This window comes from Phaenicophaeus curvirostris, chromosome 4 (assembly GCF_032191515.1).
Source record: "Phaenicophaeus curvirostris isolate KB17595 chromosome 4, BPBGC_Pcur_1.0, whole genome shotgun sequence".
Taxonomy (NCBI): Eukaryota; Metazoa; Chordata; class Aves; order Cuculiformes; family Cuculidae; genus Phaenicophaeus; species Phaenicophaeus curvirostris.
In genome coordinates, this window is record NC_091395.1 from 28,710,158 (window position 1) to 28,729,228 (window position 19,071).

General features: G+C 38.2%; 1 protein-coding gene across 7 annotated transcripts in view; it reads right to left on the minus strand.

The window, feature by feature from the left end:
- The window catches only part of GRID2 (glutamate ionotropic receptor delta type subunit 2), a 726,503-nt gene that overhangs the window by 71,175 nt on the left and 636,257 nt on the right, over positions 1-19,071 (minus strand). For all 7 annotated transcript variants that reach the window (XR_011337353.1, XR_011337352.1, XR_011337351.1 and 4 more), the window contains exon 14: positions 791-957. Coding sequence is in view for 2 of the 7 variants with exons in the window: in XM_069855621.1 (XP_069711722.1) it covers positions 791-957 (167 nt within the window). In the remaining 5 variants the exon portion in view is untranslated. The remainder of the gene's footprint in view (positions 1-790; positions 958-19,071) is intronic.

Below are 19,071 nucleotides of genomic sequence, written 5' to 3' on the forward strand. Positions count from 1 at the left end.
TTCTATTACAGCAACTGCAAAATTTTGTTATGTGTCTAACAAAAAACATTAAAAATTGGGTTGAAAGAATAGGCTCAGAATAAGAAAAAATTATGAGATTAGCCGACATCTTCTCCTACAAGCCCGAAAACAGGTATTAAACTTTTAAAATGTTTGGTTGTTTTTCACATTTCACACTTATCTCTATTTATGAAACAATACTAGACTGAAGCATAAACACTGCAAATGCAAAATGCAGACAATTAATTTAGCATTTCTGATCCTTGTAGAAACACAGAAGCAGAAGCATCTCTAGATATCTCACTTTTGTAGTCCAACAGATAGATTAGTATTGGAATAAGCACCTAAGCTGTTGGGTACTAATATAGGTCTTTTTACTGAAACACCTAATGTTCTTTTTCACCCCCTTCAGTTTTCGTCTCACTGTCCAAGTTTACTTTTTTCTCTTTAAGAAAAGGTTTCTCTAATAGGAAGGGTTGAGTTGTGCTGTCCCTCCATAGCAAATAAATCAACTCTTTCCCCGTTTTCCCGCTAAAGAAGTTCAGACTGTCTCATTAATGTTTTCCAAAAGAAACAAGAACAATTCGAGTAAAAGCAACATGAAGTATTTTTAATGCTGCTTCTAGGAAGGGGAGTAATACTATGTCTCCAAGGAAATGAGTGCCTACGTAAGAAATAAAGTGGACTGCAGGTACAAGACGTTTGACTCTCACAGAAAATGAAATTAAAATAAGGGTCCAGACCTCAGAAACACCTTCTTTTAGGAACTGTTCTTCCTCTGAAACCTTACCTTTGTGAGAAAACATCTCGGTAGGGACTTCCATGCTGCAGTGCGATCCCATATCCTCTGTCTGCAACAGTGTTACCAACCGTGTAAAAAGAGCAGTCTGCATCGTTGATGGCCACATACTCCAGTACCGCTGCATCCCATACAAAGGCATAGTTCCCATATTTCACCTGCAGTAGACAGAGGAAGAGCTCAGACTACAGACTGTCAAGTCCAAAAGGAGGTCAGTGCACCTAAAAACACCACAGTTTTAGCACAGGCTGTTCTTCAAAGAAAGTGAAGTTTAGTTGCCCAACAGCTGTCAGTACAAAAATTACACTGTGACTGGTACCATGGCTGAGCACATCACCAGAAATGGAAGAAATTTGATCTCAGAACAACTTTTCATGAGTGAAACATTGCTGTGCAGGAAACCTATACTGTCCTTCTTCAGGGAACAAAGCAAACTTCAGTTTGCTATCAAACTATCAATGCCAAAATCTACCTCAAATCACCCCTCATTTTTTTCTTTGAGCTGTTAAAACAACCATTCAGAAGGAAGGTAGGTATTCACATTTAGAGAAGTGCGGGGGGGTAGGTATGCAGATGGAAGACCACCATTCAAGATGGTCCGCGTTTCAGTCATGCTTCAGGTTGCACTGGTGGCACGAACGCCCATTTGCCTCTTGGATTTTGTGTGTGATTGTGGGCAAGATCATGTGAACTAGATTTTTGGTGATTATTTTTCTCAGCCCGAAGAGTTTTCATATATCTTCAAAGACTCCCATTCAAAAAGATCATGTAAGTCATTTTAACTAGTTGATTAAAATAAATCCAAAATAACTCATTATCTTGAAAAGATTTTAAAGTAACATTTTACTATCCATTCATATTTGAAACAGATTAATATTTTTCTTTTTGTTTAAATATATGGGATGTATACAAAATTTCAGCATTTATTCAGAAGCAAGCTTTTAAAAACAGAAATTCAGTTCAAACTAGTCCTGCCCTTTTTCAGTGAATTTCCACTTCCTAGTCAAATCATATTTTCCTGAAAAAAACCCATAATCTCTAGCAGCTCTACCAGATCTTTAATCAGTTTTCTGTTTAATCAGTCTCTATATCAGACCTGGTGAATCACATTGCTTTTTTCCTGACCCTCTGCTTGGCTTCACTCAACACTTCCCCTATGCTGTAAAACTAGGCTGAAGCCATTGACTTTGTACATCTAATGGGAATAAATATGTGACAGCTAAGTGAAAAGTAAACAAAACACAAAAAGGCCATCTGGGGCCAGGCAATCCAGAGAGAATTCAAAACCAAGCCAGCATATCAAAATAAGCAATGTCAGTACATCATTTAGATTAGGCTTTGACAATGTAGATTATGTTTTTAAAGACTGTTTACATATAAAAGCTACTGAAGCAAGCCACACTGGCTGCTTGCTCCCAAGATGTAGTGCACAAGGAATGACTGTATTTGGGACACATTCCTTTTCATACATTATCAATCTGAATTAGACACTGCAGGCCCAGAAAGGGAATACTTCGTATTTCCATTCATAGGCACAGTACAGGGAGGATTTGTGCAGATTTTGGAGCAGAAAGGGAAACATCTGTGGACACTGAATGATTGGAAAGATAAAAGAAAAATCTTTTCAAAATAAACTTACACACAAATGCTCAACTCTGTTTTAACCTACAGGTTCTGAAAATGGTCAAGATTATTTTTGCCTCCTGGTGGAGTTTTATGTCTATCTAAACAGCCAGAGAATAAAAGATAGAAGTAAACTCACTGTTAACAAACCATACAACTTGTATGCCTGTCTTATAGGCACCCCAATTCACAGAGCTCTTCCTACCCTGGGTTTGCACCAGGGCACTTACTCTGATCTTCCTACAAACATCACTTGGCTAAGAAATAGACAGCAAGACTGAGAAAAAAGCCCTTCCTAGGAGCATTTAAAAGGACAGTGACTCAGCCTGAAAGCGAGTCCTAACGTGCAGGCAGCAAGGGAGGGAAATTATAGGCAAAAGCAGAATATTAGAGGGAGTAAAATGAATCCTGAAAAGGAGGAGATGGGCTTTCCAAACAAAGGAATTATGGAAAAGTGGGGTTCAAAAAGCTGAGTAATTTTACATGTGTGGATATAATCTTTGAGGCGAAGGCAATAGCAGGGGGTTACGTTTTGACACCTGCTTTTGTCCTAACCCAAACTATTAACAACCTAGCACAGTAAATTCACCTAAGTGCTTGTAAAGAGACATAGCTGCTCAGCTGGTCAGGAAAAAAATTGCTTGATTTGGCTGATTTGCTGTAAAACAACTTGCAGTGAGAATACATAAAAGTGGTAAAAGCACTCACTGTCAATAATACCTGTGATGAAGTGGTATATATAAGATCCTTACAGCAGACCTAATAATACCACAGTTCAGGTTCCCACAAAGTTATTACTTTTTATAGATAAGATCACAATAAGCCTCAGTTACAGTGCATGGGGCAGGAAAGAGATTGAAGACCGAGAAGGGATCATTCCAGCCATCTATTTTCAAGACATGATTGCTCCATACATTAAAATACACCTTCTTAGCATTCTTGCCCTATCTATTTACAAATCATATCCACAGAGCAAACCTAAGTTGCAACTGTCATGCCTGCAATCACTTTCTTTATGGAACTACTCAGTCTGATAGTTTCATTGCTGCTTAATATATTTACTCGTTTTTTAAAAAACACCTGTCTTATGTCATTCCTAGTTATTTTTCCTTGTGCAGGTCTAAATACTCTCACTTTGCAGCTAACACCTTTCAATTATTGATGAACCTTTCTGTTACTTAGCTCAGCTGGATATAACTTTCTTTAATCTCTCCTTGCAAATCTGTCAGTTCAGTCTTCCCATTAGCAGTGATTCTTCTTTTGAACTGTCTCCAATTTTTAATTTTTTTATATGAGAAAACCACCTGTCTTGCTAAAAGAGAATCAGTTATCTGGCAGCTCAGGGGGTTTATGATTCCCTTTTTAGCATACCCTTCTTCTGAGATTCATAGCCTAAATTGTCTGCCGATGGGTCTTTCACACAGCTTGAAACTGGTTTTAGCCTAAAGATCTAAGAATAACATTTTGCTGGAGTACAGCATATCTGGAACACTGCTTATATTTTACAGGTTTGCAGCTAGTAGCAAGGGGTAGCTGAAAAAGGGGGGTGATGCTCTGCATGAAAGGAGAAGGCAATTTCAGAACAAAATATTAATTAAAAACCTATATCCTTCTTTCTCCCCCCTTACTATGAGAAGCCTCTATTTTGTAGCTTTCCAATAGCTATGCTGCAGTCTTCTGCTTCGGGCCTCAAAATGAACAGCAAAAATCCCAGCTCTGCATTATGAGTGAAAGTTAAGGTGCTTACAGTCAATCAAATATGGGGACTAAATGAAAGCAAAATCTCCTTGGAAATAGAAATGGTTCTTTGTAATATAGCTCACTACTCACAGAAGATCTGCATCCCTAGTTCTACATTTCCACATTATTATATTGGCATTTTGTGTTGAGATAATAACCTTTCAGGTAGCAAATCTGAATGCTGTTCACGCATGATCGTGCAGCCCAGGATTGCCAGGGAAGCTTTTGTAGGAGGGCAGTGTATTATCATTCAGCAGCAACCCCAGCTTTCTAGTCAGTGAGGGCAGGGAGAAATGACACCTCAGTCTCCTTCCCTGGGGCATCCTGCCTGTCACTGTGGCAGAGGCTAAAAGATTTTTGGAGTGGCAATATGGACTATTGGCATAGGAGGGGAAAAAAAAATACAGTCAAAATTGAATCTGTTAGTTGTTCATCAGGGCCTTTTGAAGTCATGCAATACGCTGGTCATTAAGTGAAACTGGGAGGTACGGTACCAGATAGAAATGCTTGACCTGTCTTCATGGTTTTGTGAACAATTCCAAAGGAGTTACCGTAAAAAGAGCTGTTACACAGAACAGGGGCTGTCAGCACACAGATGATAAAACTATTTCTATAAGGCTGTTATATTTCTATTTTCTATCACTGCACATTTATGGGACTTTTATTTGCTGAAGCCCTGCCTGTAGATATTAGTTAAAATTTATCTTTGATGACTCCACCAAAAACCAGCTGAATTATATGAGGAAAGCATTTAAAGCCATTACACTGTTGCATAAGCGCATATTTTATGCCAACACTGATGTGGATAGTATTTCTTCTTACAGCTAACCTGTTCACGCAGAGTAGGCTGAAGAATGTATTTGTGTACAATTCCAGCATTCTAAAAATGCATTTTTAGGTCTAGAAAATCACAAATTTCAGAAAAAAATAATTGTAAGTAAACAACAACCAACTACTGCAATTTTTCATACTTGAATTCTTGAACAATATCTTTCCTGCATTTTAAATTCCTCTTTAAAAAAATACAAAGAATCCTCATGAAAGAAAAAAAAAAACATCAACAATAGGCCACAGGTTAAACAGAACAAAAAGTTATTTTTCCTACAGACCTCTTTAAAATATTCCATCATACATAAAATGCGTTATTTGCTATAAAAACAATGCAAATTTTGAGGCTAGGGAAATCTTAAGATTCAACTCATTAAAACTATATTAATTTCCTGGAAGAAAATCTGGACATTATTATATAATTCTGATGAAGCCCATTTTGTGAAGACGCTGTGTCTACACCCCGGTGGTATGGTGGTGATACTTTTTCTGCTCATTTCCATTATGAGTCAGGCCCCCTCCTTCCCCTCTGAGCGCTGCACACCTTTCCCTGCCTCTGCAGCCGTCAGTTGCACTTTAGCCAAGAACACATGAACAGAAATAAGCTCTTCACTGCACAGCAGTAGTGACTCCAGCTCTGACCTAAACCCAGGCAAGGACATTGATTAATCACCTGCTTCATACAGTACTTAGAGGGTCATGTTCTCCAATATGGACCATTCCACTGCACTGACTACACAAGGGAAATGCACCATCCCTAACTGCCTATCAGTGTGGACACGAAAGTAGCCTACATAAATACTAAGATTTTTAACATAATCTTTGCCTATTCAGCAAGCAGGCAGTAGCTACTGACTGCAGAGGTCTGTACTCCGTCCTATAAAACAGCTTCACCAAGGCTGCTATTACAAGACGAATTAAGAAGGGGGAACAAAATTGAGCAAACATTTGCAAATACGGGAGTGAGAGCTAATACCCACAACGTGGATACTGTATACTGAAATGGGAAAAGGCCAAGGTAAAATCTGTGGTGGAAGCTTAAATTTAGATTTTTGTGTTGTCAAATGTTGTTAAAAAGCATAATGGCATTCGTAATGGAGATTTTTTTAGCAGAAGGGGATGGCAACACATTTATGCCTGTAAACCTCTTGCAAGAGATCAATAAATTTTCTGTTTATCAGACTGAAGCAGAAGTCAGATCTTCTGCCTTGAGAGAAATACTCCTTTGCACATTTGTTTTCCTCCAGGGACACAGGTTTCAAGTTTTGGTTTTGTTAACAAAGGCCACCATTCTGGCTAACTTCTGTTTGGATCGCAGTGAAATAAAATCTCACATTTCAGTGTTGTTGTATAAAATTAAATCCACTAATTTAGAGTTTTCTCAAGAGTACACTTTCTGTAGTTCTGAAGTACAATGTTGGAGCTTCTTGCCTTGCAATCCCTTGCAGGCCAGTACTTGTGGCTGAACTGCATAACTTAAGAATGAAATGCAATTGTGCAATCAGGGAAGCAGAATATGGATCTGTCTGACAGCTCTCTGTGGTGCATGATGAAAATTGGATTCCCATGGTGGTATTAAAATTTCTATGCAAATAAAACTATATTCAGTCACCCGGGCAAGCAGCTAATTTACTCCTCCTCCTCTTACTACTACTACTACTACACCACCATTTAGGATGTGATTTTGCAGGATCTGTAGAAAGCTACTTAAATTCAAGGGGCACAATTTAACAAACACTGAAACTTTTTCTTCATGCTTATTCAAACAGAAGAGCACTGAATCATTTCTAAAAGTATTATAGAGCTAGTGCCCAGGAGAGAACAGGAGCAGGAAATGAAACTCCCGCAAGCTTAGGGGAAGAAAGAAGAGGTTTGAAATCCCAGCCTCATCTCCTCTTCAGTATGAAGTTTATCTTTCATTACATCGTCATATCAGCTTCAATGGCATTTCTATTTGCTCCAGATAAAACGTCATCTGGAAAAGCATTAATTTCTCATATGCAGCCTTCCACCAAGTTCTTGAGAAAAGCCTCACAGTCACACATTGGCTTGTTACACTGGGGAGACCTTGAATAATTTATCTGGAATTAGAAGAACTGCTTAGGTATGAGAATTCTGTAATGAGAGGGAGCCTTTGTGTTAGAATTTTTCCAGTGCTTAGTGCATTCATGTTTTGCCACATGTAATTAAATGCATCTTGTAAGAAAATAACAAGTAGAGCAAAACAGAGGTGAGGCCAATCAAAGGTACAATTTCTGAGGCCCAGAACTGAACACAATATTCAAGGTGTGGTCTTACCAGTGCTGAGTACAGGGGCAATGAATCATAGAATCACCAGGTTGAAAAAGAACCATTGGATCATCGAGTCCAACCATTCCTATCAAATATGAAGGTCGTATACAAAAATGATATGAAAGAACTTCAGGTACCTCTAAAACTTAGATCTGTGGTAGCCAAGCCGCAGTCTCAAGAATGAAGTAAACGGAAACCAAATGTCACTAATGCAACTCCCCCCTTCTGATGTGTTTGTATTTTTGTGGCAGCCAATTCCCAACAGAAGATCATTTAAGTAAGGAAATGTACACAGATCAATCCTCTTAATTTGGTTGAAAAACTAAAATTTTGTGGATTAAAGTATTGTGGAGAAGACAAATGCAGGTGAATTTAGAGAAGCAGCATCCCTCTTTAAGTGAAATCAATCCAGCATGATACTAACTAAAGGGTTCTTGTCCCTGTTCCTTAGAAAAGAAGCAAAGTCAACCTAACTGCAATTCTTGGGCAGCATTCCTTATTCAAAGAAATACTTAGTGAATACCAACTGCAAGGATAGAAAAATCATCAAAAGTCAAAAAACTACTCATCAAAACTATTCATCATCTGAAAAAGAACTTGCACCACAAGAAACTTCTTCCCAAAACTACCAATGTTACTGAAAAACCCTCCAGTAAAAGCTCATTTGAAATAATACAGTTTCGTCTTAGAGACTTATTTTAAAGAAACTGACTTCATTTTCAGTTTTTCATATTCTTGTACAAAAGCTCTGACCACTTAATAGTGGTAACAGGATTCTGGATGTCCAACTAATCACACAAAAGAATTTAACTACCTGCTTTTGAACCAATTATCCTCTTCGCAGATAAGCATCTCCTGCCCAGGTTTGGATGGAGCTAACTTGGTAATGCAAACCTAGACACAACATTTTGAGGGTCCAAAATAAATGCTTCCCAGCCTCTCTTTGCCCTCCCTCTGAAATTACATTGCACAACAATTTAGCATGTTTCCCCTCATTTTGGTACTCTGCAGGAGACGAGAAGCATTAACTGCTGGCAACCTACGTTGCACATCACAAGCTTGGGCTGAGGCAGGAAGAAACAGCTTCAAATCAAATGTTCAGTGCTTCCACATCACTTTGTTTTCATATGGATGTCAGTGGTCTTCAAAGCTACTTCTTCCTCTGGAATACCTGCAAGAAACCATTAATTGTCTCTAGAAGTGAATCTTGCCCTTAGGCACAGCACTTCATGTGGCTGCAGAAACAGACTGAGATTTGTCCCAGCCTCTTAAGGTTTCTTCCTTTTAGTGATACCTTGTCCCCTTTCGCTGAGAGTTCAGTAAGGTGTTTTTAACTAAGCGCTTCTTTCAAGCTGTAATATCAGGCTGCTGCAAAGACCAGCACTACAGAGGGTTTCCAGCAAAGCACTCCGGAACAGCTCCGCAGAGAAATTTCTGCCCTATGGTATTTCCAGGAAAAGCAACTATTTCAAGCCAAATCAGCTCTCCTACAGGGCTGCCAGTCCCTTCCAACCATGTGCCCCAGATGGCTGGTACTGCACAAATAAACGTGCCTGGATCCCCAGGCCAGTGTGTTCCTAGCAGCACCACACCAGCCTTTGTCACCAGCTTGTCACGTCTTTGGAGACTACTCTCCTGAAAGCATTTTAATTCTTGGGCAAAGGTACTTTGAACTCCCAGGAAAGGAAAACGTTACAGACCTGAGCTAAGAAGGCTTTCTCTTTCTTTTGCAATTTAGAACCTGTGGAAAACATCGGGAGCTGCGGGAAGACCAGTGCAGTGGCATTTTTTTACTCAGTTCAGACTGCCTGGCTTCCTATCAGCATGCAGACAGCTGAGAAAATGACACAACCTAACAAGTTGTCAAATACTGTCCCTGTAGTTCTCTTAAAAGCTGACCCTCTCTGCTGCTGCCCAACCCACAGCAAGCTGCCAGGGGGAGCCGTGTTCTGTGGTGAAAAATACAAGCAGCACATCTGGAACCCAACAACACTCAGCATTTCGTGGCAACCGATTAGGAAGTCACATTCCTTGTACAGAATAGTTAGTACAAAGAATAGGGTTGCAGCCATTCAAAACGCACAGCTAAGCCTCTGCCGGGCAAGCAAGTGCAGGTAGAGGAGCAGGCACCTGAATTCTTTATGTACAAAGGCAAGTAAAGTTGTAAAGAGTTTTAAATTCAGATAGCACCCAAACCAGTATAACCTATGCATTTCAGCACCATTCACATCTAACTATTTTATATGTTTATTCCACGTTTAATTTCACGTGATAGGTGGCCTTTACCATCCTTATGGAGTCAAATACTTATAGCCTCTGTCTTAAAGTGTAGACAACTTAGTTCATCTCTGATTACAACCAAATGTGCAGGCAGTTCCATTTATCCAAGGGTATAACATTCGTTTTGCTCATCTTTGTAAATAACAAATGAAGTGCAAGTCATAGGCCGTCATTATATTTGTTTCTAGTTCATCCTGACCTGCCCACACAAAAGGCCAGATGTCAGAAATGAGTTTACAGTTGACAGAACTAGGAAACAGCCGCCAAATATCAACTAAAACAAAAAAGAGTGTTGTATAACAATCGCTCAATTCATTATTGTGTTGGAGATTTCCTTCAGGACTGATATTTTTCATGAAAGATTTCTAATCACTTCTTTCTCCTGAAATAAATCAACACAGATCCCTGGGCAGTACACTTGGACAGAAAACCACAGTGATAATGTTAAATATAGAGGTTTTTGTTTAATTAAAGTAATAAATGTAGATGAACGGAAACTAGTTATCTTTCTGCATAAGAAGCTTCAAGATCTTGAATTAAAGAAAAGTATCACAAATTTTGGGACCAAAATCAATAAAAAATTCCAAACTGGAGAATATTTTAATTCAAAAAGTTGTCTTCAACCTGAATTATTTTCCTTGCAATGGATTAACATTTCAAAATGGAAAAAATATTTTGATCAAAATTTAATAGGTCAATATGGAAATATCCTGTCATGACATGATGACAATTTTAGGGATTTTAAAGGTAAATAATGTTCTATAAATGTATCTCCTTTCTTACCCAGCTTCAGTTTCAATTACTGTAATATTCCAGTGGATAAATCCCTAATGACAATTCACTCTGGTTTACTTGATCTTTCTTTGTAGGCATTTTAAAAAAATACAAACATATATAAACAGAATCATTAATACAATAAGTAATTGTATTTCCTGCTTCACTCTAGATTTCCTACAAGTCCGTTAAACTATGGAAACTTCTGTCTCCTTATATTTTGCCCAAGCCTCTCAGATTCAAACTTCAACAAAATATACTGTGAAATCTCATTGTATCATAATCAAGAAGAACAGCTCTTTGATAAATATACAGTGCAATCAGTCTTGTTTATTTTCTTAATTTGAGTTGGATGTGTCTACCCTGTCAATGATGTTCTTTTGAAAAATATAATAAAATTCAGTTAAATTCAAATACTTTTTCTAGTTCTAAGACATTAATAAAAATGCCAAAGTGTCCTTGAGATGAATAATGAGAAAAGTGGAGTTAAAATTTTTATGTAATGGAAAAAATAATGGTACAGGGGTTTTTCAATTTTAATTGTGATGATACAATGCAGTCATTTGATTTGCTTTATTAAAAAGAAGTAGCATTTCACCTAGAATTAGGAACCTCAGTTGAGATTTTCTTAGTTATTCAATGCACTTGCAAATCATGTATTTGTGCATGCAGTGTGGACAGCTAAGTGCCCAGCTGATGACAGTAAATATCTTAAGTGAATAAAATAATTTCATTGATTAGCACCAAACAATAGGAAAAGAAAGTGAAAACCACAAGTCGTATCATCATAAAATCATCTACTTGACATTCCAGCACTTCACCCAACATGCATCAAGTGTTATCTAGCATCTGTGTAGGGATGCCTTCAAAATTGCCCCTACCAGGTTAAGAAATGTAATCTCATTCAGTTTCTTCTTATTTAGTTTAGTGAAAACCAAACTGGACCTTGAATATAGGAAGAATAAATATCTAAACTAATGGTTAATTTTTAGTTTCATTTATATCATAACCTATCTTAATAGTAACTTCTCTTTTACAGAACTGTGCCATGAGAGGGATAATACATCAGACACAAATGAAAGGACGAACTGCAGGTTTTCTTTGGCTTTGGAAGAATTAGAGAGAAGCCTCAGTGCTTCACTGCACCTGGGTACACATGAGCTCCCAGTACAGTGGAGAAAGTAGAGAATGGGCCTTAACTGGCTGACAAAGCAAAAAATAAAAAGGAACCTGTCCCAGGTCTATTGCTCTGACATGCTCCTCATTCCTTCAGTATGGATTTTTAAATGGAAAACAATGAATATTTTTTTCTTCACTTGCTTAGAGTGATATTAAAGGATGCTACACAGCTGCTCACAAATCAGAGATACATGCCTGACCAAGTTTTCCAGAAAAGTAGGTGCATGCCTGCATCCGTACAAACAACCCATACAAAGAGATATGCAGCTGTGCAGTGCTCTGTTTCTAGATACATCTCCTTTCTGTGTTCAGTTATATTAAAATATCATGCGTAATGCAACTGCACACAGGTGGGTTATTCTCAAAACATGATCCCTTCAGACACAAATGGAAGGCATAATTCCTACTGATGGACATGTACATCAAGTCCAGTGTAGCTCCATTGCTATATCTTTCATCTTAAATTTCAGAAAAAGTTTAATTCACAAGATGTATACAAGAAAGCAGAGGAAATACAATGCCAGGAAAATATAACCTCCTTTATATTATGCATGACATATCTATGAAGAGTGTATTTTATTGCAGCTGAGGAAGATAAAACCACAATAATACTTTCTCTTGTCTGAGTTCTTTTTAGCTGTACTTATTGTCATATTTCAAATTAGTTAGAGCCTGAGAATGCAAGTTCAATGGGAATCTAAGGCCTAGTAGAAACATCTACATTTGGCAGTTACTGAATAAGCAGTAGCCATTTCAATTGACTTACTCTATACCTATACAGGGCACACACTCGGAGCAGAACCTAGACCTAGCAATATTCAAGTGGAATGAACTGAGAGATAAAACACAGACTTATAAGGGCACAAAAGATGGCAAGAACATAATAAAAAAAAAATCTACAGATTGAGTATAATATGATAAAGATCAAGTCAAAACTTCAGTCACACAATGTACATTAAACTTGTCATAGGTTGTTAGGAACACCTTAAGGCTTACAAATTTTATAGAATAGTAATTAGTAAAACATACCGAAAGCCATATGGATGTGGGCAATACAAATAATGAAAAGATACAATACAATTTGACACAGTATCTGTCAAAAAGTGCACCATGTAAAACTCTATGGGGACAGAAGGAACTCTACCAGGCCTAGGACTACTACTAGGAAGGAATTAAAACCAAACCTTCTGCACGTTTCACAGTTATTTGGATGCAATTTGTCTTTGTTCAGCTAGGAACAGATTTGGATGTTATATAAAGTTATGAAAAATAATTCTCTTATGAGATTTTCCCATCAAATTACTGGCTTCATTTTCCCTCCACGTTACTTGGTTCACAAGGTCTGGAGCAGTCAAATCAGCTTCCAAACTGCTGGATGCAAATACAAACAGAGCTGAAGTTGACCAATGACTGTTTTCAATGGATGCCAAATCTGAGCTAATGATTTCTCATGTTGGATGTAGGGAGCAATTAACTGCAGATACGAGAAAGGGTGCTGCAGAAAGACAGGGCAAACTTTTGATGGGATGTTCTACTAAGGTGGAGAGATGTATGGAGAAACCAGATGATGAGAGGCTGAATTTTGCAATTCCAGATTCTGAAAAGCAGGATGTTAGTTTGGGAGTGGGGAAGTACAGAAAGAAGGGTGGTAAAATCCACCAGATGCAAAGAATTTATGTGAACTTGAGTTACATACTTGGCTGATGTTTCTGCTCCTTTCCACTAAACTTCATTTTAATTTTTCAAAACCACTATCGTGTCTGATATTGTGGGGAGACTCAACACCACAGCATGGGAGGATGTAACTGTAAGTACAATTCTCTAAATCAATATTGTTATTGGCATCAATGAAAGATAAAATAATATCTTAAGTATATTCTACAACTGCTGTTATTCCCAAACATATGTTATATGTTGTTATTTTTGCCAGAATTTTAGTATGAGATTTTTTTATTTACTTTTGGGTTTGTCTACTTTGATTCTTGTCTATGATCTCATATCATGTTTCATTTTTCTGTTCTTCTGCTCTCTTTGTTGTGTTCCATCTGCCACTCGCTTTGTTAAATCCAAAATTACTTAATGATCAAGCTAATGAAAAATAAGACATTGCTTAAAGAAAGTCACCTCCTTTATTTAGCTTTCAGCACAACTATAGCATAAGCAATGATGTTCAATTTAATAACAGCATCATCTGAAGGACTGACAGCGTTTTGCAAATGTTCATTAACTGATGCTCACATTTCCCTTCTGTGAGAAACTATTCCCACCTCTGTTGTTTACACCTGCCCAATCTGCACCTACATTAATGTGTGTTGTCTCCAGACTACGCCGTGAACTGCAATACTTGAGACTCCAAGAGAGATTCATATAGCAACTCATGTATAAAGACAAGACTTGAGCAAAATTTTAGCACTTTAGGCCAAAATTTTGATTCTGAAGATACTGCTGTTCTTAAGCACCTGATTTTTTCATACCAAATTCTGCTCTTCTGCAAGCAGTAGCTGTCTCCCTTTGCTCTACAGGCGATGAGGGGACAGGTGTCCCCTCTCATACCAGTGCTCAGGAAAGACCCATGAATGAGGTGACAGGCTACTAGTGGCTGTTGAGAGGCCCAGTCCAGCAGTCTCCCCAGTGCATACTTGAAGCATCATGTAAAACACAACCATGCTTAGAATGCCTGCCATGACTGAAACAAGATTTAGAGGTTTTCAGATTTGAATTTGTCATCTTCTTCTGGCAATCTTCAGTATAGGAAGCTAGCCATGCTATTTCTCCATGCAGTGGAACACAGATTATTTTTTTCCATGACTCCCAGAGGCCACAAATTCATATTCTTTTGGACCAAGGTATGTTGCAGTACCTTGGATCAATCACAAGAAAGATGTCCTGACCATCCACCTCTTATACGAAGGAAGATTGATGAAAAATTTTGAGGTTTCTTGGGAATTTGTATCCTGGGACAAGACTTAATAATGGGAAGGTACCATGTCCTAGATTTGTTTACTCACAGGTTAAGAATTCTTGCTAGAAAGGTATTACAAGAAAATCCTGTCCTCAGGTCAGAGTGATAAAACAACCAAAGCTTTCACTCTTTGATTGATGTTATGATCAGAACCTCTAGGTACTTACTCGTATAACACAGTTACCTATCAACTGTTTTTTTTTTTTATTACAGATGCATTGTATTTTCCACCCATCTTGTTACAGTCCCTAGTATTTATATCTCGCCCTCTGTTATATTCAGGAGGGAATGGGGTCTGTTCTATTTGATTAACTAGCCATTCTGCAAACAGTCACAAACACCAATCAACTCTCATGCAGCATGAAAGCTTTAGAGCTGGGAATGGTAAACAACCCTCTACTGCCATTGCAGTCCCAGCGAGGGAGTTGTACAGTGTCTACATCAGGTATATTATGCAAACTGATAGAAGAATGAAATGTGATTACAGCCTGCTTAAAATGCTTCTTAAAATACTCCAAGTGGCACTTTAAACCTCTCCTCCCATAGCTTGGCCGTTAAAAGGAAACTGATTTATTGTAGTCACATTTTCAAATTGGACAACTATGCCACATATTCAAATACAGAGAGACATAAACTGCTTGTTGGCAATTTAACTGAAGAGAGCAAAATGGCGGAAAACACACAATTATCATAACTCTTCAACCTGTGGGAAGATTCTGCTTATTTAACAGAAGAATTTTTGCTTCATTTTCAGTTGACACGCTTAAAGAAAGCCAGCTTATCTGTCTGGCATATCTTTCTCAATGCCATGCTGTTACTTCTAAATTTTTAACCTGGTGGCTGGAAAGTTCATTCCATCTACATTTCTTTCCAAGAAAACCACTCAGAAAACACCTGAGTTGCTTTAATCAAGTCAGAATAAGGCAGTAGCATCAGGCATCGTAATATATGGTACAGAAAAAGCACATTGTTTTGTTTGACTTTCTAAGGATTAAGTGGTGTATGAAAGGAGCCAGGCTAATACCAGAGAATGAAAGGTCTTTTGTAATTTTCATTTGTCACTTCCAATGCAAGTACACCACTGACATGCCAGTCTCACAGGATGGAGAACACTATTTTTTACTATATCCATTTGATCCTCCACTGTACTCAGCTGGGACTGCCACGTTCGTGACTATAACCCTATAAAACCTGCAGAAGCTGAAGATACTGTTTACGTAATGCTTAGGAAAGACTGTCTGCACACCTACAAAGAAGCTCAGAGAGACAATGTCAGGGAAGAAAGCCCAAACAACATACCCTGCTCCATCACAGGAGCCATCCAGAGTGCATGTGCACAGCCGTGATGCACATGCAGTGTCCCATTTCAGTCCAAAGCACCCCTCTCCTCAATTTCAGAGCCCTGAACCGATGTTATGAAGAAAGCTGTGTGAAGCTTCTGGCTGAATGGGATCTGAAACCCCCTGAAATATTTAATGGGAGTTTAAGATGCATGCTTTCATTTACACATCATTGCTCCAGAGGAGGCAGGTGAACAAGGATAGAGAGCAAACCACCTGCAAGAGGTGCTGATCATGTCCCGATACCAGATCTTAGTGTAGCCTGGCAGTCTCCACATTGGAAACTTTCTGCATACTATAATGGTCCTTTAAAGAAACAATTCCCTACATCTAATCTCAGGATTTTGCTGCATGAGTATGGCTTAAGCCCACAACCATTAATTATATGTTCTGGCACTCTGCTGAGTAGTACACCAAATATTTTTTTGCAATGACCATCCCTTTTGAACCACCAGATCTGGTGCTTCAAATTGATCCTCTTCCTTCTCTCTCCCTCTTTAAACACAAATTAAACATTTTTTTCCTCAAAACACTCAGGGTTCAATAAATTGATACATTCCAACAAAATGCAGTTTTACTAGACTATTTTCCAGTATGCATAATCAGATGACAAAAGACAATGCCAAAACGCAGCCAGCAGCAACAGTCTGCTCAGTCTCCAGTCTCCCTGACCAGATGTTTTAAGATCAGACCTAAGAGATATCTCTGGCTCTACAACCTGTACTTGCATTTAAATGCATGTAGATATTTCAAAGCACAGACCTGGAGTTTGTAAACGTAAATGCCACTTTGGGGATGCACAGGTAAAATTTTCAGTTCCTCTGTCATATTTGAAAAAATAGCCTTTTATGTACTTTATTTCTCTAGATGATATTTTAAACCTCACTGAACTGTCCTCTCCATCCTGTCTTGACAGTAGGGTGACTTTAAGGGTAACCAGCTGTTTTAATTAAAGCTTCTGATACTTATATAATTTATACTTGTATATGTTAGAGACTTAAAAAGTTGCCTTTCCCAAGTATTCCGCAAGTGCTTTTTAGTTTACAATTTAATTTTCCTGCATCATCCTTATTAATTCACCAGCATTTAATTGCCTACCAATATGCTTATTAATGTACAGATAATTTAAGGATGATAGTCTAAAAATTTGCTGTCAAAATTTGCAGGTTCTGCTTGAGCTATCCTCTTTCGCTTTCCTATTGCTCACAGCTGAAAGACTATTAGAATTAAAAAATTCTGAATGATTTCATGAGAGACTATTAAATGTCTTGCAGTGGAGACTTGCTACAGATCTACTCACTTCCATGCCATTAGCTGGTCTCTGGAATAGACTTTTTGTTTGCTTGTTTATTAGAGAGTTATTTAACAAAAAATAATATAAATCTGCCAAACTGTTTTATGATAGATTGGTATAGTAGCTCAAAAAATATGAAACAAGATTTCTCTGTTACCTTTTACACCATTTTAGACTTACAGCCTTATAGTACAAGCCATGCTTTAGAGCTGGAATATACAGCATATTTTATACATCCCTTTCTCATTACTTCCATTCATGTCTTTTTTTCCATCACATATATCCTTTAAACAACCTTATATTTAATCCCATCATTTGCATTTGCTAAGGCATCATGATGTTTTTGAGTATTATTAAAATACATTAATATATAAAAATGATAGCTGGAAACATTTAAGCAAGAAACGAATACATTACCAAGTTCTGTGCCTGAAGCAAGAATATGCTCTCCTGTCTCCATCTATTGATCATTAGATAGAGTCTGCATTTCCCCTGATTTGTGTGTGATACATTCCCAATGCAGCCCACTGCTCTGTGAGCCTGCACTTGGGCTTCAAAGTGACAGCTAGAGTTATGGAAAGCTTCATCTGATTGCAAATTGAAAGTTGCAGAGTTCATTGCACAGATAACAGTGACACAATGTAATGATGGATATAGCAAAGGAGACGGTTGACCACGTAGAGAGGTGAAGAGTGTAAAGAAGAAAGGCTCAGAGAAGCTGAGGAAAAGCTGGGGTAGATGGTATCCAAACAGAAGAGATGGAGGGTCAAAAAGTAGAAACATTAAAAAGTAAGAAGGAAAGAACAAAGAGAAGCGAGAATTCAGAAGGAAAAGAATGAGCCGAGGTTGCTGGAGTTGTGTAGGAGCCTTAGTACCTAGACACCCTCAGTGTAGTTATTATTCATCTTCATGAACCTGGAAATGTTATAGAACCTCTGTAAGAAAAGCACTAAGTTAACGGAGATAAAATGGAGAGATAAAGAGCTCACAGGACCACAATAATAGATGCCTAATATCTGTAGTGTCCCCTGTAGCCAAAAGAGAATGCTCCCAACACCAAACTACCCTTCTCTGTCAGGCGTTTTATAGAGTTTTTCTTTCTTGTGATACTGAGAATCCAAAATCAGAGCACGGACCCAACTCTCTGCTATGGAAATGGATATGAACCACAGAGAGGGTACAGTAAAGGGAGCTGTTACTTTACTACTGCCTTTGCATGACTGAGTTAAAGAAAGCAGGTGAAGACAGGAGGGAACAACAGAGGAGGAAACATAATCCAAATTGCTATTTCTCCCTAAGGCAGCAATTTTTGACAGACCTTTTCCACTGATGGGTTTGAAAAAAGGTTATGGAAATAGATCTGGGCAAACAAGAAAAATCTATCGTTGTTAAACTGCACAAATTAAAATATTTTCATCACTCTCACATACAAAAAAGGCTACAAGAAGTGACTCGAAGAAGCAATAAAAAATAATTCAAGGTGGAAATTTTACTCACCCGCAAACCTTTCTTTCTCATAGGTTGCACAAAAATGGCCCATATTTGATAAGGCCAGCCTTGGAAGCATCTTTGTAGGAGATTGTAACTGCCATTAGGACACTCTCTTGTTTAATAAAGAGCAATCTCAGAAGCCTAAAGGATTACAGGGCTTGTTACGTCATATTCATTCCACTTCCCATTAAATCAAAATAAATGACTGCTTGCCAAAGTGGAATGACACGGAAGCAGTGCCCTCATTTTCTGAAGACACTAGGCACTAATAGAGTAGAGCAGCGAATGCTGAGGTCAAAGTCACTCTGCAGTAATAAAACCTGAGATAAGTTATGTGCTCCTCAATAATCGGGCGTATCCCTCCACAAGCTGCCTACACACAAGGGGAGGTTCACTGCTCTACTAGCACCCCTGCACAGCTTGCTCATCCCTCTACATTTTTTTTTGTCAGTTAAAGCTGTTGGTCATA